The sequence below is a fragment of the Mirounga leonina genome, unplaced genomic scaffold (genome assembly GCF_011800145.1).
Source record: "Mirounga leonina isolate KUSES-001 unplaced genomic scaffold, KU_Mleo_1.0 Mir_174, whole genome shotgun sequence".
NCBI lineage: Eukaryota > Metazoa > Chordata > Mammalia > Carnivora > Phocidae > Mirounga > Mirounga leonina.
Genome location: NW_023270451.1, coordinates 19,913,130 through 19,938,626, shown reverse-complemented (window position 1 = coordinate 19,938,626; position 25,497 = coordinate 19,913,130). Strand labels below are relative to the sequence as shown.

At 39.7% G+C, this 25,497-nt stretch overlaps 1 protein-coding gene across 2 annotated transcripts; it reads left to right on the top strand.

The window, feature by feature from the left end:
• The first annotated feature begins 4,966 nt into the window (after positions 1–4,966).
• LOC118020747 (lanosterol 14-alpha demethylase) lies at positions 4,967–24,814 on the top strand. 2 transcript variants are annotated; one of them, XM_035020545.1, is made up of 10 exons: positions 4,967–5,127; positions 6,852–6,950; positions 9,478–9,654; positions 10,862–10,988; positions 13,027–13,201; positions 15,119–15,238; positions 15,648–15,843; positions 17,076–17,171; positions 17,749–17,917; positions 24,089–24,814. In XM_035020545.1, exons 3-10 carry the CDS (start codon positions 9,502–9,504, stop codon positions 24,265–24,267), a joined length of 1,215 nt encoding a protein of 404 aa, XP_034876436.1. In that variant the 5' UTR covers positions 4,967–5,127; positions 6,852–6,950; positions 9,478–9,501; the 3' UTR covers positions 24,268–24,814. The 2 variants fall into 2 exon arrangements, with proteins under 2 accessions (XP_034876436.1, XP_034876435.1); XM_035020544.1 differs by lacking the exon at positions 4,967–5,127 and adding an exon at positions 5,201–5,543.
• The last annotated feature ends 683 nt before the right edge of the window (positions 24,815–25,497 follow it).

Genomic DNA, 25,497 nt, shown 5'->3' with positions numbered 1-25,497 from the left:
AAATCACAGAAGAGAACATAGGCATAAATCTCCATGACCTTGGGTTAGGCAACAGTTTCTACATATGACACCCAAGTGTAAACAACAAAGAGGAAATAGTGATAATTTTCTCTGACTTATTATTGTAAAGATATAATCTCAAAGCTACGCCAGATCTTTGGTGTCACTGAAAAGTATCCATCAGCAATAGATAATCCGATTATTTCAAATGCGCTAATTAGCAAGGTCTGAAATTCTGAGGATGCACAATGGGAAAACCACTTCTCTCTGCATAATCACATATAGTACCATCTCTGTTAAGAGCAACGGAATCTGTGTGAATTTAGCTGCATTTAGGAAAATGTTTCTCTTCCTTTATTTGTCCTTGCATTGTCCCAGAGCTGAAAAATATTTGTCCTTGGTGTGTGTGTTTGGTCCAGTAAGTTACCACAAAACTACAGGAGAAATGAAGATGTACATTTCATTTCACACTGGTGTAGAAACTTGAGGGATCTTAATTTGATGTGTCAAATCAGACAGTTTTGCTTAACTGCCTCTTACTGAAAAACTCAGACCTAGGGAAATGTTTTGTGTAATTGTGTCCTGTGAACTGCCCTTTTGGGGAGGGGCAGATTGGGGTTTGGGTGTGGGTGGGCTGTGGATCCTAGGGTGAAATAAGTTTCTGTGGGTAGGGAGTAGAATTCTCTGAAATGGAGATTTTTTTTACATTAGGGATTAAAGAAAACCCCGTTAGGGGTGCCTGGGTGGCCCAGTCAGTTAAGGGACCAACTCTTGATTTTGGCTCAGGTCATGATCTCAGGGTCCTGAGCTCAAGCCCTGTGTCAGGCTCTGCGCTGGGTGTGGAGCCTGCTTGAGATTCTTTCTCCCTCTGCTCTCGCTCTCTTTCTCGCTCTAAAATACATAAATAAATCTTTAAAAAGAATAAAGAAACCCCCTTCAGTGAGGAGCAGCATAGAAGTAAATTTTCTATAGGAAAACCAGATAATGTTCAGTGTCTATGAAGGGAACTAACTCCCAGTCCCCATGACATGTTTAAAGTTTTGTTCTTTTCCTTTTACTTTAGGAACAGTCATGTTTAGCATATGGTTTTAGTTCTCTTGGGTTTTAAAATTTTACTTTGTTATCTACAATCCTTCAGTAAAGTTGTAAAGGTAAGGTCGTATGTCCAAAGTGTGGTTCTGGGGATTTTAAGAGAATCACCTTTCCTGTCAGAGAGCAGCATTTTATTGAGGAATTACGGGAAAGTGAGCAGAGGCTCAAGGCCAAGCTGAGAGGGAGAAGAGCTCTCTGGAGAAATGGCTGCAATTTGTACTGTACTTAATATAATCCTGCAATTTGTACTGCACTTAATATAATCCTCCTCCCCCTCCCAGATATATCTGAGGAAGATTACAGAAAGAAAAACATTCTTTTTTTTTTTTTTAAGAAAAACATTTTCTGGGGTGCCTGGATGGCTCTGCCGGTTAAGCGGCTGCCTTTGGTTCCAGTCCTGATCCCAGGGTCCTGGGATTGAGCCCCCCATCGGGCTCCCTGTTCAGAGGGGAGCCTGCTTCTCCCTCTGCCTGCTGCTCCCCCTGCTTGTGCTTGCTCTCTCGCCCCTCCTCTCTGTGTCAAATAAATAAATAAAATCTTAAAAAAAAAAGAAAAGAAAAACATTTTCCAACAAAATTATCCTAGCTAATTTTCAGTCAAGCATCTTATTATTTAAACCTTATATTTAAACAAAAAAACTTTGGTTTTGTTCACAAATGCTTGATTATCACCCAGCATTTCACTTCACAGTAAGGAATTAAATTTAATTTCAATAACGTTAAGAGTGGTCTCATGAAAAGTATGGGCAGCATAGGAAAAAGATGAATTACCATACTCAACTAATAAGATAATAGTAGGTTTGAATCCATGGTGAATCTCCCTTTTCATTTTATGATGTGCTTCTGAAACATCACTTTGGAAAACTCATATTAAAATAACAAAAGCTATGGCTATATAATAATGAGGACTACCTTGGAGTTTTAATGAATCAAACGTCTTGTTTTAAAACTATTTCATACGAAGGTCATACTGATGGTATGCGATGTGATTCCACACAGAACAAAAATTGAAAGCCCCACAACTCATATTCTAGGTTAGCAGTTTTCAAACTTTTTGGCCTCAGGACTCATTCACAATCTCATAAATTATTAAGAGTCCTACAGAACTTTTAAAAAATGTGTATATCTATACGTATTTACAGTAATACAAATTAAGGTAGAGAAATAAAAATATTAGTTTATTAAAAATAACAAGCCCATGTTAACATAAAAAATGCATTTTAATGAACATAGTTATGTTTTCAAATAAAAGAAATTAGTGAGTGGGGCACCTGGGTGGCTCAGTTGGTTAAGCCTCCGACTCGTCATTTTGGCTCAGGTCATGATCTCAGGGTGGAAAGATCGAGCCCCCCCCCATGGGGTTCTACACTGGGTATGGAGCCTGCTTAGGATTCTCTCTCCCTCTCCTTCTGCCCCTCCCCCCTCCTGCTTGTGCTCGTTCTCTCTCAAAAAAAAAAAATAGTGAGATACATGGTACTATTTTAGATTTTTGCAAATCCCTTTAATGCCTGGCTTGATGGAAGATAGTTGAATTCTCATATGTGTTTCTGTATTCAATCATGTGCATTGTTTGGGTTGAAGTACATAAACTTCACCCAGATGTATAGTTGGAAAAAGCAGGAATATTTTAATAACTTTTCCAGATAATTATAGGTATTTTTTTTTTTTATAAGTGGTGTATCTTAAAAGTTAGTGGCAATGTAGAATCTGGAGGTATATCAATTAACATTTTACATTCTATGAAAATCTTTTGGTCTAATTTGTACTTTGAATGAATGTTTTACCCACACATGATTTTGTAACATCATGCATTGGTCATTTGAAAATACTTGTTCAATGAATTATGCAAATATTCTAATGTTGACACATTTTATTATATAAAATCCTTTTGTTACTAAATTTTCCTCTGCAGAAAAGTCTCAAGAATTAGTATGTTGTCAAGTTTATGGTGGTAGATATGTTTTCTAAAATTCTTAATTTTTATTTGAGAGCTTTTTTTTTTTTTTTTGGAGAAAGAGAGGGAGAGAGTGTCAGGGGTGGGGAGGGAAGGGGTCAGAAGGAGAGGGAGAGGGAGAATCTTAAGCAGGCATGGAGCCTGACATGGGGCTCAATCTTATGTCCCTGAGATCATGACCTGAGCCGAAATCCACCAACTGAGCCACTCAGGCGCCCTGGAAAGCTTTAATTTTATCACTGACAACAAATATTGTCAATGGTTTTCTTTAAAAGGACAGGTTGATTTCATTTTCAAGAAAATGTCAAATACCCAAATGTGAAAGACTAGAGTTTGGCAGTCATTCTTTCAAGCAAAATGTTATTCCATGAAAAAATCTGCTAGTTAAAAAATACATGTATTCAATGGTTGAACTTTAATAAATCTAACATTCACAATTTCATCAAGGACATTCTTAACTGAAATAGATAATTTTATTTTTCTATTGCAAGTGCATGACAGTGAAGAATAATGACTGCTGCAGTTTGGTGTCATTGCCTTTGATTTGTGCTAAGGCCCAAGAAGTTTTTATTTACTACTGATTTTACACTATCAGGGCAAATTCCAGCAGTGAAAAAGCAAATAGCAGTATTATTATAAAGAGCTTTGACCTTGCAGATACTCTGAAAGGCTCTTGGGGATACCCAGAAGGCTATGGACCACAATTTGAGAACTGCTATGGTAGGTATGAGAATAAAGGCAGAATATAAAAACAATTAAGACGTGATCCCTTTTCTCAAGCTCATGTTCTAATAGAGGAAACCTACAGAGATGATTACAACATGCTTTAGAGATACAAGAAATGGCAACCGTGGGGAGGCCAGATTAAGGACGAGAATGGACAAGTACCAGATGTACCGTTGGAAAGGCAGACAAGCAACGATGAGATCTGACCTAAGGTAGTGGTGAATGGAGAAACGTTCAAGGTGGTGGAATTATAAGATGTGGTGACTGATTAAACATGAGGAATGAAGAAGGAGGGCAATGGGGTGGATAGTGGTGCCCTTCCTACATGGGCATTACAGGAGGGGCAGGATGGCAGCGGGGTGGGAGGAGGTAAATTCAGTTCGGGATTTACTGACAATGAGATAAATGTTAAGCGTCTAGGCAGAGGTGTTGAGCAGGCAGTTAGACACTCCTGCTCCTTCCCTGAGGGCCCTGCAGTTTTGTCACCCACTGCTGTATTCCCAGTGCCTACCTAGCACAATCCCTAGCTCTTCACAGTGACTGAATAAATACATGAATATGGTCGGGGGCTCGTGAGAGCAATATAGAAGGGGAATTTACTTCGGTGGTCATTATATATACATGCTTCTTTGAGACCGCAGGAGCGGGCGGCCAAGGGACTGTGGCTTTAGGACTGTACTTCCGCTTTAAAATCTTTCTGGACAGAGTAAGTGCCGTTCTTGGGGAATGTTGTCTCAAACAGGCCGCGACGGCCTATAATATTCAAATTTATTTCGGAAAACCTGTTTCCGTATAATCCAGACAGCAACCAAGTTTTGTTAACGTTATGCCCTATATTAACACCTGTCAGACTGCTTTTAATTGGGGTGGCAGGGGACTGACCTCATCGTCCCACCCTTCCGTGGGCAGACGGCGTCTTTCACAACCTCCCTTTCCCCAACCATGTTGGGGATCTCGCCACCGCTTCAGGACGCCGGCCCCGAGAGGCTCAGCGGCAGCGGGCCCGCATGCCCCCGCGAGAGGGCGGCGCTCGCACCACCGGGGCGGTACTCAAGCCACCCGCCCGGCTGACGCCACATAAGCTGAGATCACCTCACGCGCGAGCGGTGCAATCACAGAGCGCGCTGCTGCCGCTGCCGTCCCGTCGCAAACCTCGCTCTGAGATCCCTCCGCCCGCCCTTTGCCGGCGCCGTGTCGTGGTGCTCCGCACCCGGACACGCACGCTCAGGTGGCCCGCGATTCTCAGGGGGATGATCCCCTCTTAAGTTCTCGTTCTCCTCTGTCTCTGTACCACTGGTACCATAGGTGCAACCTGCTTTTTCAGGGCCTCTCTCCTGGCGCAAGGAGACCTCGGCCGTAAGTAGTCCCACGTAGGGCGTGGCCAGCATCTGGCCCCGCCCCGTCCTGTGACATACAGGGTGGCGCGCGTGGGAGCCGAGAGTAGGGGGTGGGACTGGATTTAGTAGGAGACCTGGAGGCCGGGGCCGCTTCCCGACGCCCATCTGCCGGCCTTACTCGCTCCATCGATTAGGAGGAGCGGCGGCGACCTCGGCCTCCAGCGTCTCCGGCGAACTGTAGTGGCTGCTGCGGCGGTCAGGATGATGTTGCTGGGTTTACTGCAGGCGGGCGGGTCGGTGCTGGGGCAGGCGATGGAGCGGGTGACCGGCGGCAACCTCCTATCCATGCTGCTAATCGCCTGCGCCTTCACGCTTGGCCTGGTCTACCTGTTCCGCCTCGCAGTCGGCCACCTGGCCCCCCTGCCCGCCGGGGCGGTACGTGCACCCTGGGGGATCCGGGGGGGGACGCAGGGACTACTGTGGTCTAACGGCTAGCGGGGCGACGACAAAGGCGGCCAAAGGGCTAGCGGGAGTGGCTGCCGAAGCCGTGGTCAGCTGGGCGGCGGCGACGGGCGCACTGGGGACGGGGAGGTGGCCGCAGCTCTGCAGCTTGTGGTCGCGACTTCCTTGGCCTTTCTGGCCTTGGTGTTGGGGGCTCTCAAGTCTGTAGCGATTCTGGTGGGGGTCGTGCTTGTAGCGGTCACGGCTGTGCTGGCCGAAGTGCTGGTGCTCCTAATGGCCGTGGCCAGACTGATGGATGTGGCATTGAGCGCCCTGGTGGCCGTCATCTTGGGGACTGCCCTGGTGGGGCATCCTGTGGGCTGTCGTATCGCCCCTAATGGCGATTTATATCTGTATGAAGCGGGGAGTGTTTGGCAGGGTGGGAGTAACTGGATTGTCCCTTCTTATGATGCTAAGAAGTATCAGTTTCTTTAATTTAGTGTCTTTATCGACCACTAGCTTCATACACCAGGTAGCGTTTAAAACTGCTCTTTTACTGACAATGGAATGTATGAACTATTGACCAAGTCGTTTTTAAAACCTGGGGCATCTAAAGTACCTTTTACAAGGAGTGTGGAGGAGTTCCTGCTAGTGCTGATCTACTCTCTCTAAAATCAGTGGATGAGGAGCGCTGGGTGGTTCAGTTGATTAAGCATCTGATCCTTGATCTCAGCTCAGGTCTTGATCTCAGGGTGGTGAATTTAAGCCTCACGCTGGGTGTGGAGCCTACTTCAAAAAATAAAATCAGTGGATGAGATGTGTTCTCTTTCCTGATAAATGTAGCTTCTTAAACATTTCACATCTTTCTATACCTCAAGTTACTGTTCGTCTTTTTCTATACCTTCTTTAGGCAAGATTCCGGAACTAAAATTGTGAGTGGTAGTGGTAAAGACAATATAGTTTGATTTTCCTGTGTGGTTTTTTTTTTTTTTGCTAATGTTTAAGTTGCCTAGAGCCCACCAATAAATAATATTGGACATATTCTGGATAGTGTTCAGCATGTGTAATTACAACACCTTTGTGTTTGTCTAGTCACTTATACCATGTTTTGAGTTTCTGTTCTTTTGACTATGGCCACTCTCCTAAGATACTTGCAGTTTGGCTGTTTTTAAGTTACTGCTGATGCTTTATTTTTTGGTAACTTTTTAGTATTAGTGGTAAATTTCATTTGTTTGGTCAGGAAACTAAACTGGGTATCTCAAAATGAAATGTGAACCCCCAATTTTTTGTTTTCTCTTGCAGAAAAGTCCACCATACATTTTCTCTCCAGTTCCATTCCTTGGACATGCCATAGCATTTGGGAAAAGTCCAATTGAATTCCTAGAAAATGCATATGAGAAGGTAAGTGTTCCAAATAATTATAGGAAAAAAAATTAGTGCTTTTCAAACTTTTCTTTAAATGGCAGAACATTAAAAATAGTGTAATCTTAGGCTTATCCCGAGTATAGGAAACCAATTAAATTGGAGCTACTCCTATTTAAGAGCTGGAGGGGTCTTGGAGACTCTCGTAACTTCTCCTGTGTCCTGGGTGATCTCTGAGACATCACTAGCCTAAATTTTGTTCTTACTGATCATAGTTAAGATTGATACTGATTGACCCTTATTTTTCTTAACCAGTCACCTGTGGAATTTTCTAACCTGCTCTACACATCTGTGACTTCAGTTTCACTTGGATGACCCACAAGATACCATGGCCAAGTCAGATCTTTGCCCCTCTTCTCTCTCATGAGCTTTCTGATACCAATTCAGCCATTTATTCCACAGTCCCACTATGAATTGTTGTCACTCTTAACTCTTTCAGCTCCACAATATAAATTTAGACACTTTAGTCTTAGACCCCTTCTTTTCTTGGCTTGCCTCTTGCCTCCGCAGCAACTTCCATTAGAACCATTCTTTGACCTCATTAGATCTTCCAGTCCATTGTCCCATTTACTTTCTCCTGATCTATTAGCCTCCTTTCTTTGCTTCGTTTTCCAGTTTGGGACAGTGGTCCATCATTTCAGTTCCACTGTGGCCAGTACCATACATTTCTTCAGTCTACCCTAGTCTGCCTGTCAGCCCCTTCACTAATGACCTCCGTGTCCTAGTTCAATGAACTTGATCCCTCAGCTGTATTTGTCACTGGTAACTCCTCCCTCCTTAAATGTGGCTTCTTTCATCCCCCCCTGACCCCTATTTCTCTGACTGCTTTTTCTCTAACTCAGTAGTGGGCTTATGCCTGGGCATTTACTGTTGGGGTTCATGGAGGTTTGGTCCTTGGCCTTTAGTCTTTCTTAGGTGATCTCATCTCTAACCTGCAGCTTCAGTTATCAGCCATAGGTAGATGACACCCAAATTAATGTCTCTGGCTCAGGTCTCTTCTCCAGCTCCTGACCTGGATGTCCCAACTCCCACATGATTTTTCCTGCGTTGTCTCAAAGGCACCTGAAGTCCAACATTTCTGGAGGCTAACCCTTGGTTTTTCTCTCTTCAATCCTGGTTGTCCTGTTTTCTCTTCTCATCATTTTTCTGTTTTCCAGAGGCCTGGAAAACAGTATCCATCTGCTTCTCTCTGCACTGCCCCATCATTACCATGTAGCAAGTTTTCATCATCAGGTTCCTGCATAGGCTCTAACTGGTCCTCTGACATTCCTTCTGCTCCTGTTCCTCCCCCCTCCATATAGCAGCCAGAGGGATCTTTCTTTTAAAATATGCATATAGCAGTGTGTCCCTCCCATGCAGTTGAAAATCTTCTATGGCTTTCTATTGCTTGTAAGGAAAAAACTTCCTGAATATGGCTTATGAGACTATGTATGGTCTAGGCCCTGCAGACTCAGCTCTCATCTTGTCCTCCCCCCCATTAGGATCTTTGTGCATGCCTGGCTGCCATGCTGACTCCTCATCCTTCAAGCCTCAGCTCAGGTGGCCTTTCCTCTCTTTGGTCTCTCTTTTATCAGTTCTCTTCTCCCAGAATTGCTTTCCTTCCTGTAGTACTTGTCACATTTGCAATTTTACATTTGTTAATGTGATTATTTGATTAAGTTGTATCTTTTTCAATAGACTAAGCTACATGAGTCAGAGACAGTATTTTTGTTCACAGTTGTATCCCCAGAGCCTGGTCTTTAATAATAATCAGATAACTGCAAGGTAAAGCATTTAACACTCAGCCAGATTAACGGAAAATTAAAAATAAAATCATTTAGGGGCGCCTGGGTGGCTCAGTCGTTGAGCGTCTGCCTTCGGCTCAGGTCATGATCCCAGGGTCCTGGGATCGAGCCCTGCATCGGGCTCCCGGCTCAGCGGGAGGCCTGCTTCTCCCTCTCCCCTCCCCCTGCTTGTGTTCCCTCTCTTGTTCTGTCTCTCTCTGTCAAATAAATAAATAAAATCTTTAAAAAAAAAAAAAAGAAATCATTTGGTGTTGGTGAGATAGTAGTAAACTGGATAACTAAATAAACTTCTGATGTCTTCACATAGCAAATACAATAGGACAGGTCATAACCTTTGGTGACTCCTATAAGTTTATCCTTAACCAAGGGGGTAAAAAATCTGTATTCTCAGAGAAACTCATTGCAGAATTATCCATAATAAGTAAAGAACTGACATATCACCCATATGTCCAATAATGAAAGAATAATTATTAAAATTATAATGTCTGTGTAAAGGATAGAAAATATTTTCAGTATAAATTGAAAACAGAATAAAAAGTTTATATTTCACTTGCAACTGGATGAAAATAATTAAAAATTTGGACAAAGACTGGGTGAATAATTGCATTAAGGTTTATGCATGTTTTAATTTTCAAAAATGTTTTGTGAATTAATAAATTAGTGTTTCTTTTAGTGATACATATTTTTCAGTACCATCACTGTGGCTACTTTTCTTTCTTTAGTATGGACCTGTATTTAGTTTTACCATGGTGGGCAAGACATTTACTTACCTTCTGGGGAGTGATGCTGCTGCACTGCTTTTTAATAGTAAAAATGAGGACCTGAATGCAGAAGATGTCTACAGTCGTCTGACAACACCTGTGTTTGGGAAGGGAGTTGCATATGATGTGCCAAATCCAGTAGGTGACCCTGTTACCTTCAAGAAAAATCTATGATATAATAGTTACAGCTAGTAGTGTAATATTGTACATTTAGAATGTAGAAACAATTTATTCTTTGGTTCAGAAATCTGAAGAATGAGACATTAAAAAGAAAAGGCCTGGTAACTGACAAAGAATGGGTATTCTGTTTTATAGCTGCAGGCATGGGCTAAGCAATTTTAAAGGTTGCCTGTACAAAGAAAGAGAATCAATGATGAACTTAGGGCATTGATTCGAGTGGGTAACAAGAAAATCCCATTATTTCATCAAAAGGCCTCCTATGCCTCTACTCCTGCCTGAAATTCTAGCATAAGAGCTCTTTTGAGCTAAAGATTGTTGGCTTTGGAAGTTCGTGTGATTTCTTTTCCCCTCCTGAAGTCAAATATTAGAGTGCTGCAAATTGATGCAAAACACAAATGAGATCATTGGCTCAATAGCTTGGTGTGGGCTCTGGCTGAGATCGTACCACACATGCCCTAGTATCCTAGTGTAGCAGTTAAGAGTTGACATCAAGTGTTATTTCTGGGGATGAGCGAGGTGTGGGGAATGAGTGGCTCCTCAAGGCCAAAAGCAAGAACCCTAGAAAATCTCTCTGGTCAGATCTATCTATTCATTTTTTCACACTGCTAATCAGATTCTTAAAATAGAAATGTCCCAATGGGTTAAAACCACTAGTTGTCTTAGTGTGAATTTATTTCAATCAGACTATATTGAATTCTCATTAAACTTCTGGAAGATAGTGAGAGGAATGATACTTGTTTGGGAATGGAATGGGAGAGTATGTGAAGTGGGGTAAAAATGATATGGAAGCATAATGAACCTTTGGGGGCTTGTGTTGGTATCTGGGTTGGGTTGGGGATGCTAGAAGATAACAGGAAAGGGAAGCCCTGCGGTCTGGAGTGGGAAAATGCATATGTAGGAAGGAAAGGCAGTGGGATTCCTAATTTATCATTAGTTGAGCGCCTGCATACCAGGTTACCTCTACATGTTACTTCAGATCCATATAAATGCTCTAAGTTTCCCATGTTTGGTATAGTTTTAAAAAACCCTTTTACTGTTTTTATTTTCAATATCTTTTTTAAAAATATTCTTTTCTTTGAGTGTTACATATAATAACCCAAATGAATCTTCTGATAAAACAAAATTGTGTTTTAATGCTTGGTATTATACTGTTAATATTTTGAAGGTTTTTTTGGAGCAGAAGAAAATGTTAAAAAGTGGCCTTAACATAGCCCACTTCAGACAGCACGTTTCTATAATTGAGAAAGAAACAAAGGAGTACTTTCAGAGTTGGGGAGAAAGTGGAGAAAAAAGTAAGCAAACTGTTTTGGTTTTGCATTTGTCCTAGTATTTCTACTTTTTTTTATGACTAGAAATATAAGAATACGTGAGTGTCTGTGTGTGTAATGAAAAACCAACTGCAACATATGTAAAAATCACCTTAGATTTAATGGAAAGAATATGTTTTGATAACCACAGAGTTAAAAAGACCTGAGAGGAAGTGATTATTGCTGTTCACTTAGCAAAACCTTAAAATGGGTTAGTTAATGTGCATGTTATTCAGCTCATTTGTACAAATAATATCAAAATAACTCATTAAATTTTGAAATAAACTGAATTAAGGCTTTTTGCAAGGTCATTTTAAGACAATAAATAACTTTTTTTAACCCCCATGAGCAAGTAAAAGTCTAAATGATTTAATTTTGTATGTAATACCCTATCTATCTGATATTGTATGGGAATGATTTAGTTCATGAAAAAAGTAAATTTAAATACATAGGCTTAGTCTACCACCAACTATATGCTTTCTTGCATTATGTACAGAGTATAGTGAGTATAACTTGATCTTCTTTGGATATTTATGTGAATCCATTCTTTATATTGGACAATTAAGTGTTCCTTTCAGAGAAAATTGCCCCCCCAAAGCAGGACGCAACATCTGTCTCATAGGGCATTAAGACCTCTGTGTGGGTCCCCATGTTCTGGGTGTGGTCTTCAGTTTCTGTAATCCACCGAAAGCTGATGTGATATATTTCTAACCATACAAGAAGCTGATGTATAAACAAACTAAAATGCCAACTTAATAAATACAAGTGAGACAAAGTTACAGCATTGAGAACACCAGAATTTGATAAACTTCATTGGCAAATCTAACTGGAAAGCCAAGGGACAATTGGAAGTTCATTTGGTAAACACGGAATTAAAGAACAAGGCATTAATTGGGTAATTTTTATGACTTTTAAATGTCATCGAAATGTGCTTCCCTGATGTATCTGTCTCTAGTTTGGGATATTACCAGTTGATGTTTAGCTACAGTTTTCTTTTATATATAGTCAAGACCTCAAATTTTAGTCCTGGTCTTCCTGCTTTTGACCTGTGAAACAATCCATTCTTCAGTTTTTGGACTGCTGTTCTTTGGGAAGCACCTCATATGCACTAAATCACCTTCTTGCTGCTTTTGTTACACTGCGACTTGGAACTTCTGTAACTCTATTCATTTTTTTTTTTAAAAAGATTTTATTTATTTATTTGACGGAGAGAGAGTTAGCGAGAGCAGGAACACAAGCAAGGGGAGCGGGAGAGGGAGAAGCAGACTTCCTGCTGAGCAGGGAGCTGGATGTGGAGCTCGATCCCAGGACCCTGGGATCATGACCTGAGCAAAGGCAGATGCTTAATGACTGAGCCACCCAGGCGCCCCTCTATTCATTTTTTAAAAAGTTTTATTTTTAAGTAATCTCTATACCCAGTGCGGGGCTCGAACTCACGACCCCGAGATCAAGAATTGCGTGCTCTACCAACTGAGCCAGCCAGGCGCCCCTCACTATATTCATTTTTATCTTCAGTTTATCTTTTTTTTTAGGGTTTGTTTTGGTTTTTTTTTTTAGGATTTTATTTATTTATTTGAGAGAGAGAGTGAGAGAGAGAAAGAGCACAAGAGGGGGGAGCGGGAGAGGGAGAAGCAGACTCCCTGCTGAGCAGGGAGCCCGATGCGGGACTCGATCCCGGGACTCCAGGATCATGACCTGAGCCGAAGGCAGTCGCTTAACCAACTGAGCCACCCAGGCGCCCTATCTTCAGTTTATCTTTTCAAGTTGAAGAGTCATGAGTGAGGTTTAGAGATGCCTTTGTGGCCTCTCTTTTGGCTGTACAGAGGTGCTTCCCATTATGAGTTTCTTGTCTCTCTTTGTTGTATCCATATGTCTGTAGGCTTTTTTTGATGATATGAACAGGTTCTTGTTGGTTCTTGAATTTTTATTCTCACTTTTCCTTTGTAATACTTTTATATCTCTAAGCAGAAAATTTCAAAAGAATATTTGGCAATAGTAATGGGAATGATCTCTTTTCCTCTAGATTTGTTTGAAGCTCTTTCGGAGCTCATAATTTTAACAGCTAGCCATTGTTTACATGGAAAGGAAATCAGAAGTCAACTCAATGAGAAAGTGGCACAACTGTATGCAGATCTGGATGGAGGTTTTAGCCACGCAGCCTGGCTACTGCCAGGCTGGCTCCCTTTGCCTAGTTTCAGGTATGGCTAAAGACCCTATACTTGCTATTTAACTGTAGAATTGCTGTAGTGTTGGCATGCTTTGCTTTAACCAAGATAAAAAATAAACATAAAACAGACAAATTAGGGAGATTATGAGCCCCAATTCTTCTATAAGAATTCAAGACAGGTTTTCTTTATATAGTGAGCTCATTTAAGCTCAGTTTCAGTTTATAAAAGAGGTCATTTGTTGTCAAGCTATTCTAATTTAAAACCTACTTATCTCACATATTCCTTCTACTCAGGAAAGTCTCTGGACTCTTCCTAAAAGTGATACACCCCTCTAGGTACTTATTTGAAAATATTTGACTGTTTTATAGTCTATTGTGAAATTTCTTTGTTTTGAAGTAGTAAGTACCTTTCTTTACTTTTCTCTTTGTTTTCTTACAACTATACTGTGATTTCCTTAAGGTCAGGGACCATCTGATACAAAGAAATATTGCTTATAGGACTCGACATATAGTTTAGTGTCTTGCATATTAGTGGGCTTTCTGTTACCTGTTGATTCATTTCCGTTCAGGTGAGAGATGGGGAGGAGTTAAATTGGTACTCCCTTTTCCTTCTAGTTCTGCTACTTCTATATAGTTACAGGATAAAGAGGGGGAGAAAAAGGGAAAGCCAGGAGAGATTCTCTGGAATTCTCTGGAACTCGTAATACTTGATATTTGTCAGGAGCTTTGCATTTTTCAAAATGCTTTCATCCGTAGCCTGTAGAGGGTTCTCCAGAAGTGTGCAACAAGCCCGTTTTTACCTTTTCTATCTCCTGGATGAAATCAGAAATTCCTGACTTCCTTTCAGCCCAGTCTTTCTCTGCCTTGCCCAGACCAAATGATTGAACCGAATTAGTCCATGCCCTTTCTTAAAACAGGCCTTACGTTTTCCTGGCACTGCTGTGTTCCTGTCAGTAAACATCTTCTGCCCACATGGTCTCAGCAGAGCAGCAGTTTTACTGGAAGCCCAGTTGTGAAGGGGCTAGGCAGTCAGATCGCCTGGTTTGAAGTCGCAGCTCCGCTGCTTTCTGGCTGTGTGGAACTGTGCAGCTACCTGCGAAGTGAGGCTAAGAGCATCTACCTCACGGGAGGTCAAAGTGGCCAGTTCACTTTCCGAAACACTTAGAGTACCTGTTACCTAGTGAGCACCTGCCTTTAAAGGGAAGGTTTGGGGAGCTGAAGTTTGTTTTCTGCCTCCTAGTATTTTTGCCCCCTACAAAACCATGTTGTCTCAGAAGATGAAAAGTAGAATCAAATCCTGTATACTGTCATCATGTTCTACATCCTAGATTTAGGTCATCCTAAATAAATCTTAGGTTTATTCAAGTTCTGAATCCTATAGAAAAACCAGAATCACTCTCCATCTGCTTCAAGAATTAATTTGGTTAAAATTGGAATTTCATTAATTTAAAGTATTCTGCTTTCTGTTAAACTGGAAAATGATTCTAAAGGAATAATCAGTCTTGCTTTAGACCTTTTGTTAGAACATAGGAAGTATGTTAAGAATCAGGGATATATATGTCAGGATGCTGGAAATTTCTAACAGTATAAGATTTTATTTATTTATTTTTTTGTTAATCACCATACATTACATCATTAGTTTTTGATGTAGTGTTCCATGATTCATTGTTTGTGCATAACACCCAGTGCTCCATGCAGTATGTGCCCTCTTTAATACCCATCACCAGGCTAACCCTTGCCCCCACCCCCCTCCCCTCTAGAACCCTCAGTTTGTTTCTCAGAGTCCATAGTCTCTCATGGTTTGTCTAACTTCTTTTTTTCTTTTGGTTCTGAGTTTTTTGTCAATTATTTGAGTCATTCTTAAGCTAGGTCCTGGTTATTTTCAAAATGAATCTGATGCCAGAAAGTATGACATTATTTTTTAGTCATTTTTGTCTTTGAATTGCAGACGCAGGGACAGAGCTCATCGAGAGATCAAGAATATTTTCTATAAAGCAATCCAGAAGCGCAGACAGTCAGAAGAAAAAATTGATGACATTCTCCAAACTTTACTAGATTCTACTTACAAGTAAGAGCTGTTCGGGTCACATGTTAAGCTGAAGCAGGCAATTTCAATACAAAGTTAAAAAATATGTCCAGTTAAAAAGTAGTGATGTTGACAAAATTAGTAGCTATGAGCCTTGGGCTTGTTAAATGGATGAGACACGAATTAATGGGATCCCATTGCCTTCCTGGAGCCCAAGGACCAGGCATGGGGCAACGCCTGCTGACAAACTGCAGCAACATCTTTTGTAATGAAAATCATACATTTCTTTGGTCTGTCTCTTTCCCCGCAGGGGAAAAAATTCTCACTTGTGATGGGCAAATGCAAGAGACTATTACACCTGAAAAGTTTATTCACTACGACCCTTTATTTAAATGTGAAGGCATGAAATGGTCTGCCAAACTGTTAAATTTGTGTGTGACTCCTTCCTTAGGGATGGGCGCCCTCTGACAGATGACGAAGTAGCAGGCATGCTTATTGGACTGCTCTTGGCAGGCCAGCACACGTCCTCAACTACTAGTGCCTGGATGGGCTTCTTCTTGGCCAGAGACAAAACACTTCAAGAAAAATGTTATTTAGAACAGAAAACAGTCTGTGGAGAAGATCTGCCTCCTTTAACTTATGACCAGGTTTGTTGGATTTTTAGTTTCACTGCTGCTTTATGACTTTGAGTATCTAATGAGTGGCTAGTTTTTAAAGGGGACAATTTGATATATTCTATTTACTATAGATTAAATTGCTTAGCTTTTTTTTAGAAAAGTCCCCATGGCCCTCCTTGAAATGTCTTCATGTTGGATTCAGTGTGCTAGTATTTTGTTGAGGTTTTTTGCATCTGTGTTCATGAGGGATACTGATGTGTAGTTTTGTCATGAGATCTTTGACAGGTTTTGGTAATACAGAGTAATGCTGGTCTCAAAGAAAGAGTCTATAAGTGTTCCCTCCTCTTTTATTTTTTTGGAAGAGTTTGTGAAGGATTGATACTAATTCTTTCTTACATGTCTGGTTAGAATTCACCAGTGAAGCCATTGGAGTCTGTGCTTTTCTTTGTGGGAAGTTGTTTGATTACTTGTTATACATCTATTCCTACGTTCTGGTTCTTCTTGAGTCTTTGGTTTGTGTCCTTCTAGGAATTTGTCCATTTTCATCTAGGTTACCTAATTCGTTGGCTTGTAATTGTTACAGTGTTCTCTTACAATCCTTTCTATTTCTGTAAGGCCAGCAGTGATGTCTCTTTCATTCCTGATTTTGTAACTTTTAAAGTAATAGCTTAATTGATATATAATTGACATACCATAGAGTCAGTCCATTTAGAGGATCTAACTTACTGTTTTTTGATATATTCAGAATTGTGGAAACTATCACAATTTTAGAACATTTAAATCACTTCCAAAAGAAAGCCGGTACCTGTTAGCAGTCACGCTCCATTTCCCCTGCCCCTGGCAACCACTGATCTATGTTTTGTCTGTATGGATTTGCTGTATCCTGGACATTTCGTATAAACGGGATCATACAGTATGTGGTCTTTTGTGACTGGCTTCTTTTGCTTAGCATGTTTTCAAGTTTCATCTGTGTGGTAGCATGATTTTTGCTAGTGTTTTCACTTTTTAGACAAGTGGATTTTTGCAGGCCCTTACTATGCCACTCTTCAGAGTGATTACCTCTTGTACTGATGGTATCTTGCCCTCTTTCCCTTGTTGACCATGGAAAGTGACAGAACAAGATAATCTCAGATACTGAACCAGTTACCTCTTTGCCCTTCTACCACAATAGAAACTATTTTATTATAACCCATAAGCTTAAACACATACTGCTGAAGTAAGTTAAATATTTCTAAAACTCCGGAAATGCTTTCCCTTTTTAGCTGAAGGATCTAAATTTACTTGATCGCTGTATAAAAGAAACATTAAGACTTCGACCTCCTATAATGACCATGATGAGAATGGCCAAAACTCCTCAGGTGAGTCTCTTGGTTAGATCTCCCCTTCCATTCCCCCAGTTTTTATTTATCAGAAAGAAGAAATATAACAGCAAAGAGAATTTTTTAAATTAAAACAGTAGAATAATCGTTTCCACATAATTTCAATTTTTTATATTCGAACTCTGATATGTAATTATATATTCTATTTATATAGATATTTTTATATAATTAGAGAGTATACATGCTAATCTGTTCCCTGCATTTTTATTTAACAGTTAGGGTTTTAAAAATGGTAGTGTATTTTTTTCCTGGTTTAAAAAAAAGCATGTTTTATTAAAAATTCTGATAGTATGGAAATAAACAAATCAGATTGTGAAAGGCTCCTTGATATCCCTCTGCTACCTCTGAGGCATTATGGCTTTTTTAAGTTTCCAGCCCAATGTTGGGTCACTTGGAAATCATCTTGAGTTAAAATAATTTTCAGCTGGCCTATCATCTAGCTAGTTTTTAAATATATGTATATCACATGTGTGTTAATGCTTTATTACACAATAGTCTGGTTATTTGGTAGAATCGTTTTATATTATCTAATGAAATGTGTTGCTTTCATTTGTAGACCGTGGCAGGATATACCATTCCTCCAGGACATCAGGTGTGTGTCTCTCCCACTGTCAATCAAAGACTTAAAGACTCATGGGTAGAACGTCTGGACTTTAATCCTGATCGCTACTTACAGGACAATCCAGCATCAGGAGAGAAGTTTGCTTACGTGCCATTTGGAGCTGGTAAGATACCATTTTACATTTGAAATGTTTGTTCTGATAATATATTTATGTCTGTCAAAATAATCCATATGAATTTTATTTATAAATATCTTTTCCTTTCCTCATAGGGACATTCCTGTAAACATTTGTAGGAGTATAATCTTTGCCAAGTTGGAAAAGTATTTTGTTTGTACTAAAGGAAATAGTTTTGTGAATCCTTATATAAAGCTCTATTACCTTCTAACCAATTTAGTTTTTTCAGGGTTAATTTTAATAGTCCACCCTGTTTTCCCTTACAATAGTATTTTAAGCTCTTTGTGAATTGTTTTAAAGAACCACGGGAATTAGCACACCATTTAGGCAATTATTTCAGGCTAAATATGATAACAGATTATCAGTGTTTCAGAAAAGAGCAAAAGCAGTCTTGTTAAAATTGAAGCTTTTCTGGATTGTTAGTCAACTTTTTGGTGCTCTGTCTGTATCCTTAGGATAAAAGGGTCTTTAAATTTGGGCAGGTCTTACATAGGTTTGCAAACTTCTGCATTTCAATTACCACTCTTAAATTATGCAGGCAGACCCTTGTTCCTGCAGTAATTTCTCTGTTCATTGGTACTCTACAGATTAAACTACATTTTATGACTTCTTGTTTAGTCTTTCCAAAGAGATTTGAAGTGGCACAACTTTTTTGTCACTGGTCACACTGTTTCCACACGTAAAGGAAAGTATAAAGTCCTTTAGGAACTTCAGATCTTAGTAACTCTAATAAATAAATTAATAATATGGTATATAACATCACATATAAAAGAGTCATAGATTGTTCAAACAGTTGGAAGGGGCATTAGTTCTGTGGCCCAAAATCTGCCCCAAAGAGGAATCATTTCTAAACTGGTAATTGCCTGGACTGCACTGGAACTTTTTTAGGTAATAGATTTTCAGTCACCTTCTATGGCAGCTCCTTTTGTTTTTTGAACAGCTCCCATTTTTAAAAACTTACATTAAAGCGGTAATCTGGGGGCGCCTGGCTGGCTCAGTTGGTAGAGCATGTGACTCTTGGTCTCAGGGTCATGAGTTCAAGCCCTATGTTGGGTGTGGAGCCTACTTAAAAAAAAAAAAAAAAGCTGTAATCTGTTTCCTTTTAACATCCCATTGTGTTTTAAACATCTCCTAATTGTGTTCTCTGAAGTTATATTGTATATCTTTGAGCTATCTGAATATAAGATCTAATGTTCCCTCAAATTTTTCATCATTGTGCCAGTTTCCTAGGGCTACTTTAACTCCCACAAACTGGGTGACTTAAAACAATAGACATTTATTCTCCCACATTTTTGGAGGCCAGAAGTCTGAAATCAAGGTGTTGGCAGGGTCTTGCTCTCCCTGATGGCTCTAGGGGAGAGTCTTTCCTTGCTTTGTTCCAAACTTCCCGTGGCTCTTGGCAATCTTTGGCATTCCTTGGCTTGTAGGTACATCACTCTGATCCCTGCCTATCTTCACTTGGCCATCTGCCCTGTGTATGTCTCTCTGAGTCTGTGCATGGCTTTCTTTGAGGGACACCAGCACTGGATTTAGGGCTCACCCTAACCTGGTATGACTTCATCGTAACTAATTATATCTGCAAAGTTTGATTCCTGAGTAGACATGAATTTTGGGGGGACACTGTTCTACCCCATTTGATCATCATGTTAAGTATGTCCAATTTCTTCAATCATGACTTTGTGTAATTTTTTCTGTGTTGGTGCATGTAGCATGTGGCTTATTCATTTTCATATTATTACCTTTTGTGAATCATCAGAATATATCCATTTTTCTATTAATTCATAGTTAGGATAGTTCTAGTTTCCTGCTATTAAAAATAATCCTTTAATCTCCCTGTGAGTAAGCCAACCCTCTCCTTAGTTGTTATATTTGAATATGGAATGGTTTGTAAACACCCTTCTTAAATAGGGCTCTTAGAAGTAAATGCATTTATGGGCCACACAGCACTGTGCTTAATAATACGCATTTTTTTGTTAATTTTTTTTCTATTTAATCTTCACAACCACACTATGAGGAAGGGGGACTGTCTTATTCATTTTTCAGAAATGGAAACCAAGGCTTAGTAAGGCTTTTTTCAGTTCTAATAATTTGACTTGATCTTTTTGTATTCCCTGAAAAGCCATCTTTTGTTATTGAGCTTACTACTTTATGAGGTTTTGGTAGGCTGTAGAGATTGGAAGGCATTAGTTCTTTCTGGCTTAAATATTTCTGATACCAACTTTTATTAAGTTTGTCTTTCTGGCTTTTATATATAACTTTTTAAAAATACACGAATTGTATTTTTTATTATTAAAATTTCTCTGACATTTTAATAAAAATTTCAAAGCAAAGTCAAAAGAATTTTATACTGAACATTCATATACCCATGATCTAGATTCTGCCATTAACATTTTACTTGCACTTGTTTTATCACATACCTGTCCATCAATCCATTTATTTTTCAGGTGCATTTCAAAGTAAACTGTATACATCAGTATATGTCTTCCTGAATTTTTCAGCAAGTATATAATAAAGTTCAGTATTCTAGTTTTGATGTAAAATTTTACAATGAAATACTCAAGTCAGTATTGTTTTGACAAATGAATAACCTCAATCAAACCTAATTTATTGACTTTTAAAATTGTTAGCTTCCTGGTCCTGTCTAAAAACCTTTGGCCCCAAGTCATGAAGACATTCTCATCTCTTATTCCTTATTAAAATTTGATGGTTTGGGACACCTTGGTGGCTCTGTTGGTTAAGCGTCTGCCTTTGGCTGAGGTCATGATCTCAGGGTCCTAGGATCAAGCCCTGAATTGGGCTCCCTGCTCAGCAGGGCATCTGCTTCTCCTTCTCACTGTGCTCCCCCACTCCGCCACCCCTTCTACTTGTGCTCTCTGCCCTCTCTTGTTCTCTAATAAGATCTTTAAAAAAAATTTGATGGTTTTAGCATTTATGTTTAGGCCTATGATCATCTGGAATTAGTTTTTGAGTTTGGTGTGAGACAGGAATTGAGGGTTTTTGATTTATTTTTTTTTCAAGATTTTATTTATTGGGATGCCTGGGTGGCTCAGTCGGTTGGGTGTCTGCCGTTGGCTCAGGTCATGATCCCAGGGTCCTGGGATTGAGTCCCGCCCGCATCGAGCTCCTTGCTCATCGGGGAGCCTGCTTCTCCTTCTCCCTCTGTCCCTCCCCTGTTCATGTGTGCTCTCTGTCAAGTAAATGGATAAAAATCTTAAGAAAAAAAAAAAAAAGATTTTATTTGAGAGAGCGAGCAAGAGCATGTACAAGGCAGGGAAGGCTGAGCTGGGAGCCTGATGCGGGGCTCAATCCCAGGACCCTGGGATCATGACCTGAGCCAAAGGCGAACGCTTAACTGACTAAGCCACCCAGGCACCACCTCTGCTTTCTTTTAATATTAGATACATAGTTATTCCCATACCATGTGTTGAAAAGACTTTTTCTCCATTGGCTTGCTTTATTTACTGCCTTTCTTGATAATCAAATAACTATAAAAGTATGTCTTGGCTCTTTGCTGTGTTCCATTGTTCTGTTTGTTGAGCCCTATCGAGAACCACATTGTCTTGGTTGCTGTGAAAGAAAAACCACCCCACTTTCTACTCTACACTCACTTAGAACACTTCTGACAACAGTTCTGGTCACCAAATGTTGTTTTTCTCACACTAATTCTCTCTGGACACCCACTGGGTTTCCTACAGTTCAACTCAGTTCAGACACTATCCACCTGGGGTTAGCACAGACCCCATAGGTTAAGGGCTTAGTCTCACAAGATTCCCTCTTGCCCCCCATCACTTCAGATACCAATTGCAAGTCCAGGTTGTCTCCTGTTCTTCTGACCAGTGGGCTGTAAATCAGAGGTTTTCTTGATCCCCTCCTTGAGGTTCCACAGTTTCTTAAAATGGCTCACAGAACTCAGAAAGCAGTTTATTTACGGGATTAACAGTTTATTACAAAGGTGGGGGATACAACTCAGGAACAGCTGATTGAAGAGATGCATAGGGCAAGGTATGGGGGAAAGGGCACAGAGCTTCCATGCCTTCTGGGTATGCCACCATCTCCATATGTTCACCAACCTGGAAAGCTCTCTGAATACGACTTCTCTTAATTTTCCATACTATAGGGACTTTTGTGAAGACTTCATTATGTAGGCATGATTGATTAAATCATTGGTGAGTAATTCAACCTCCAGCCCCTTCTCCCATCTGGAGGTCAGGAGTTAGGGCTATAAGTTCTAACCCTTTAAGCACATGGTTGGTTCCCTTGGCAGCCAGGCCCTACCCTGAGGGGATTTCCAAAAGTCCCCTCATTAACAAACTCAAGTGTGGTTGAAAGGGGCTTGTTATGAATAACAAAAGTCTTCTGACTTCTTTTATTGCTCTTTGCTCTTAAGAAATTCCAAGGTGTTTGAGGAGCTCTGTGCCAGGGATGGGAGAAAGAGCAAATATATATTTATTACAAACCACAGTATCACAGTTGCTATACCTTTAGTATTGAAGTCAAATTTGAAGTCAGTTTAAGTCTTACAACTTTTTTTCCCCCCAAGACTGCTCCATATATCCTAGGTCCTCCTTTGCATTTCCATATGCATTTTTAAAAAAGTTCTTATTTGAATTCCAGTTAGTTAACATACAGTGTAATATTAGTTTTAGGTGTACAGTATAGTGATTAAACACTTCCATTCAACACCCAGTGCTCATTACAACAAGTACATGCCTTGATCCCTATCAACTATTTCTCCCTTTCCCCCACCCACCTCCATACTGATAACCATTAGTTTGTTCTCTATAGTTAAGAGTCTGTTTCTTGGTTTGCCTCTCTTTTTCCCCTTTGCTCGTTTGGTGTTTCTTAAATTCCACAAGTGAAATCAGATGGCATTTGGCGTTCTCTGACTTATTCTGCTTAGCATAATAGTCTCTAGCTCCATCCTTATCGTTGCAAATGGCAGGATTTCATTCTTTATGGCTGAGTAATATTCCATTGTATATATGTACCACATCTTTTTTATCCATTCATCAGTTGATGGATACTTGGGCTGTTTCCATAATTTGGCTATTGTAAATAATGCTGCTGTAAACATTGGGGTGCATGTATCCTTTTGAATTAGTGTTTTTTATCCATATGTATTTTAGAATCAACTTGTCAGTTTTTACATGTATATAACCTTTTAAATTTTGATCTTGTGTTGCTATTAAATCCCTTTTTCTTCCATTATTATTTTGAAATGGCATTTAAAGTTTTTTTTAAAGATTGTATTTTTAAGTAATCTCTACACCCAGCATGGGGCTCGAACTCACAACTCTGAGATCAAGAATTGCACACACTCCACTGACTGAGCCAGGCAGGTGCCCCTGGCATTTAAAATTTTGATTGGCGGGTTCACATTGACTTTTGACTAGGGCTCTCTTGGGACAGAAGCTAAGAATATTCTAGTATATTCCCAAAGTAGATTGTCATCATAGATTTCAAATCTTACATATATTTAAACTTAGATAGATGTGACATTTCAAAAAAAGTAATTATATAATTATCCAAGTGCTATTTCCCTTAAAAAGAAACCTTGAGGGGCACCTGGGTGGCTCAGTCGTTAAGCATCTGCCTTCGGCTCGGGTCATGATCCCAGGGTCCTGGGATCGAGCCCCATGTCTGGCTCCCTGCTCTGCAGGAGGCCTGCTTCTCCCTCTCCCACTCCCCCTGCTTGTGTTCCCTCTCTCGCTGTCTCTCTCTCTCTGTCAAATAAAATCTTTAAAAAAAAAAAAAAAAAAAAAAAAAGAAACCTTGAAAATCTCCTTAGATTTTTACTTTATTTTTTTAAGATTTTTATTTGGCAGAGAGAGTGGGGGGAGTGGGAGAGGGAGAAGCAGGCTTCCCACTGAACAGGGAGCCCGATGTGGGGCTCGATCCCAGGACCCTGGGATCATGACCTGACCCAAAGGCAGATGCTTAATGACTGAGCCACCCAGGCGCCCCTTTTCTTTTTTTTTTCCTGAGATTTTTAACTATTTTATTTTACATTCCTCTTTTATGTGAAAAGAATGTCATCTTTTTCCTATATTATCTCTATATCTGCTGTCCCTCCAAACTGTAAACAAATTTATCATTCCAGGAGAAAAGACGGGAAAAAGAATTTCAATTGATTCTTAGAAAACTTTCTTTTTTTAACAGGGCGTCATCGTTGTATTGGGGAGAATTTTGCCTATGTTCAAATCAAGACAATTTGGTCCACTATGCTTCGTTTATATGAATTTGATCTCATTGATGGATATTTTCCCACTGTGAATTATACAACCATGATTCACACCCCTGAAAATCCACTTATCCGATACGAACGAAGATCAAAATGAAAAGGGCTGCAGGGAACTAACAAACATGTAAAACATCACTGTAAACTGCAAAAGCATTCGAAGAGAATGAAGTTTATGAAACAACTCCTGGTGTATTCTTTTTTTGAGTATAATTTTAAAAGACAGCTAGCTTAACTTACGGTTTTTTTATTTTCTTAACTGAGTGGTTCCATCAAATCTAATCGCATTTCAGATATTTCTTAATAGTTTTATGGTGGCTATTAAGGAAACCAAACTCATTAGTATGAAATTATTTAGGGGGATCTTGGTAATTGACAGATTCTAAACAGTTTCCAGGTATTAATCTTAACAAACGTAGCTCTTGGAAAGTAAGTTCAGGGTATTTACATCTTGGACTAGAGCTGCAAGTATAAAAAGGCCTAGAGGCCCAGGGAGATACTTGGAAAGCTCAGATTATTTATTTACTGGGTAATGTTTGTGTGTGTGAGTGAGGATGGGTGGGTAAAGAATAATCTAATTTAAAGCCTTGGATAAAAAAGAATCCCATCAATTTTTTTGGTATGATGAAACCTAGCAATGATGGAGCTATGCTGTAGAAAAAAAAAATGTTCTTTCAAATTTTATCTGGAAGGAGCTTTGTCTCCAGGAAACAGAGAGATCTGACAATGACTAATTACATTTCCTAAAAAATACTACTACTAAAGAATGCACATGTATCTTGATCTAATTACTAAATATTACATATTTATCTACCTGATAAACTTCTATCTGGTTCCACGTGGTGACATAATGTGAAAGCCCAAAATAAAGTTCTTAAGGAATAGTTTTGTTCTCTTTGGCTGTAGGTGGTTTCCTGCTTCCTCTCTAGAATCTAATTAGGGATGTTTCTGTTATTAGTTCTGTTTATTAAAACTTAATTTAGGTTAACAACCTTTTTATTTAAAAAAAAATACAAAATCAGAGACCAGGAACTCTGGCTTTAAGATAATGTGAAGTGTAGGGTCTTTGGGAGTAGTATGATTGGTCGCATTGTTGCAGCCTGTGTTCAAGAATCAATTCAAAGTATAACTGGGGACCTGACTATATATACCTGTTATAATTTGACCACATAATCTGTTTTTACTGGATGAGGCCAAAATATTTTCCTTTATATATACGGGAAAGCTGCTAGAGGACTCATGTTAAACTCTTTGTGAAGGTGAAATCTCTGCTGTTGAGTTTTTCACATTATCTCTGAGAAAAAAAATATAGTCTAATTCACTAATTGTG

What these genes read in the sequence shown, in the direction of transcription:
- LOC118020747 (XM_035020544.1), top strand. Translation starts at nt 5,370, where the DNA reads ATGATGTTGCTGGGTTTACTGCAGGCGGGCGGGTCGGTGCTGGGGCAG. An exon ending in CCCCCCTGCCCGCCGGGGCG is followed by an intron (nt 5,544 to 6,851) that starts GTACGTGCACCC and finishes TTTCTCTTGCAG; the next exon opens with AAAAGTCCACCATACATTTT. An exon ending in GAATGGCCAAAACTCCTCAG is followed by an intron (nt 17,172 to 17,748) that starts GTGAGTCTCTTG and finishes TTTCATTTGTAG; the next exon opens with ACCGTGGCAGGATATACCAT.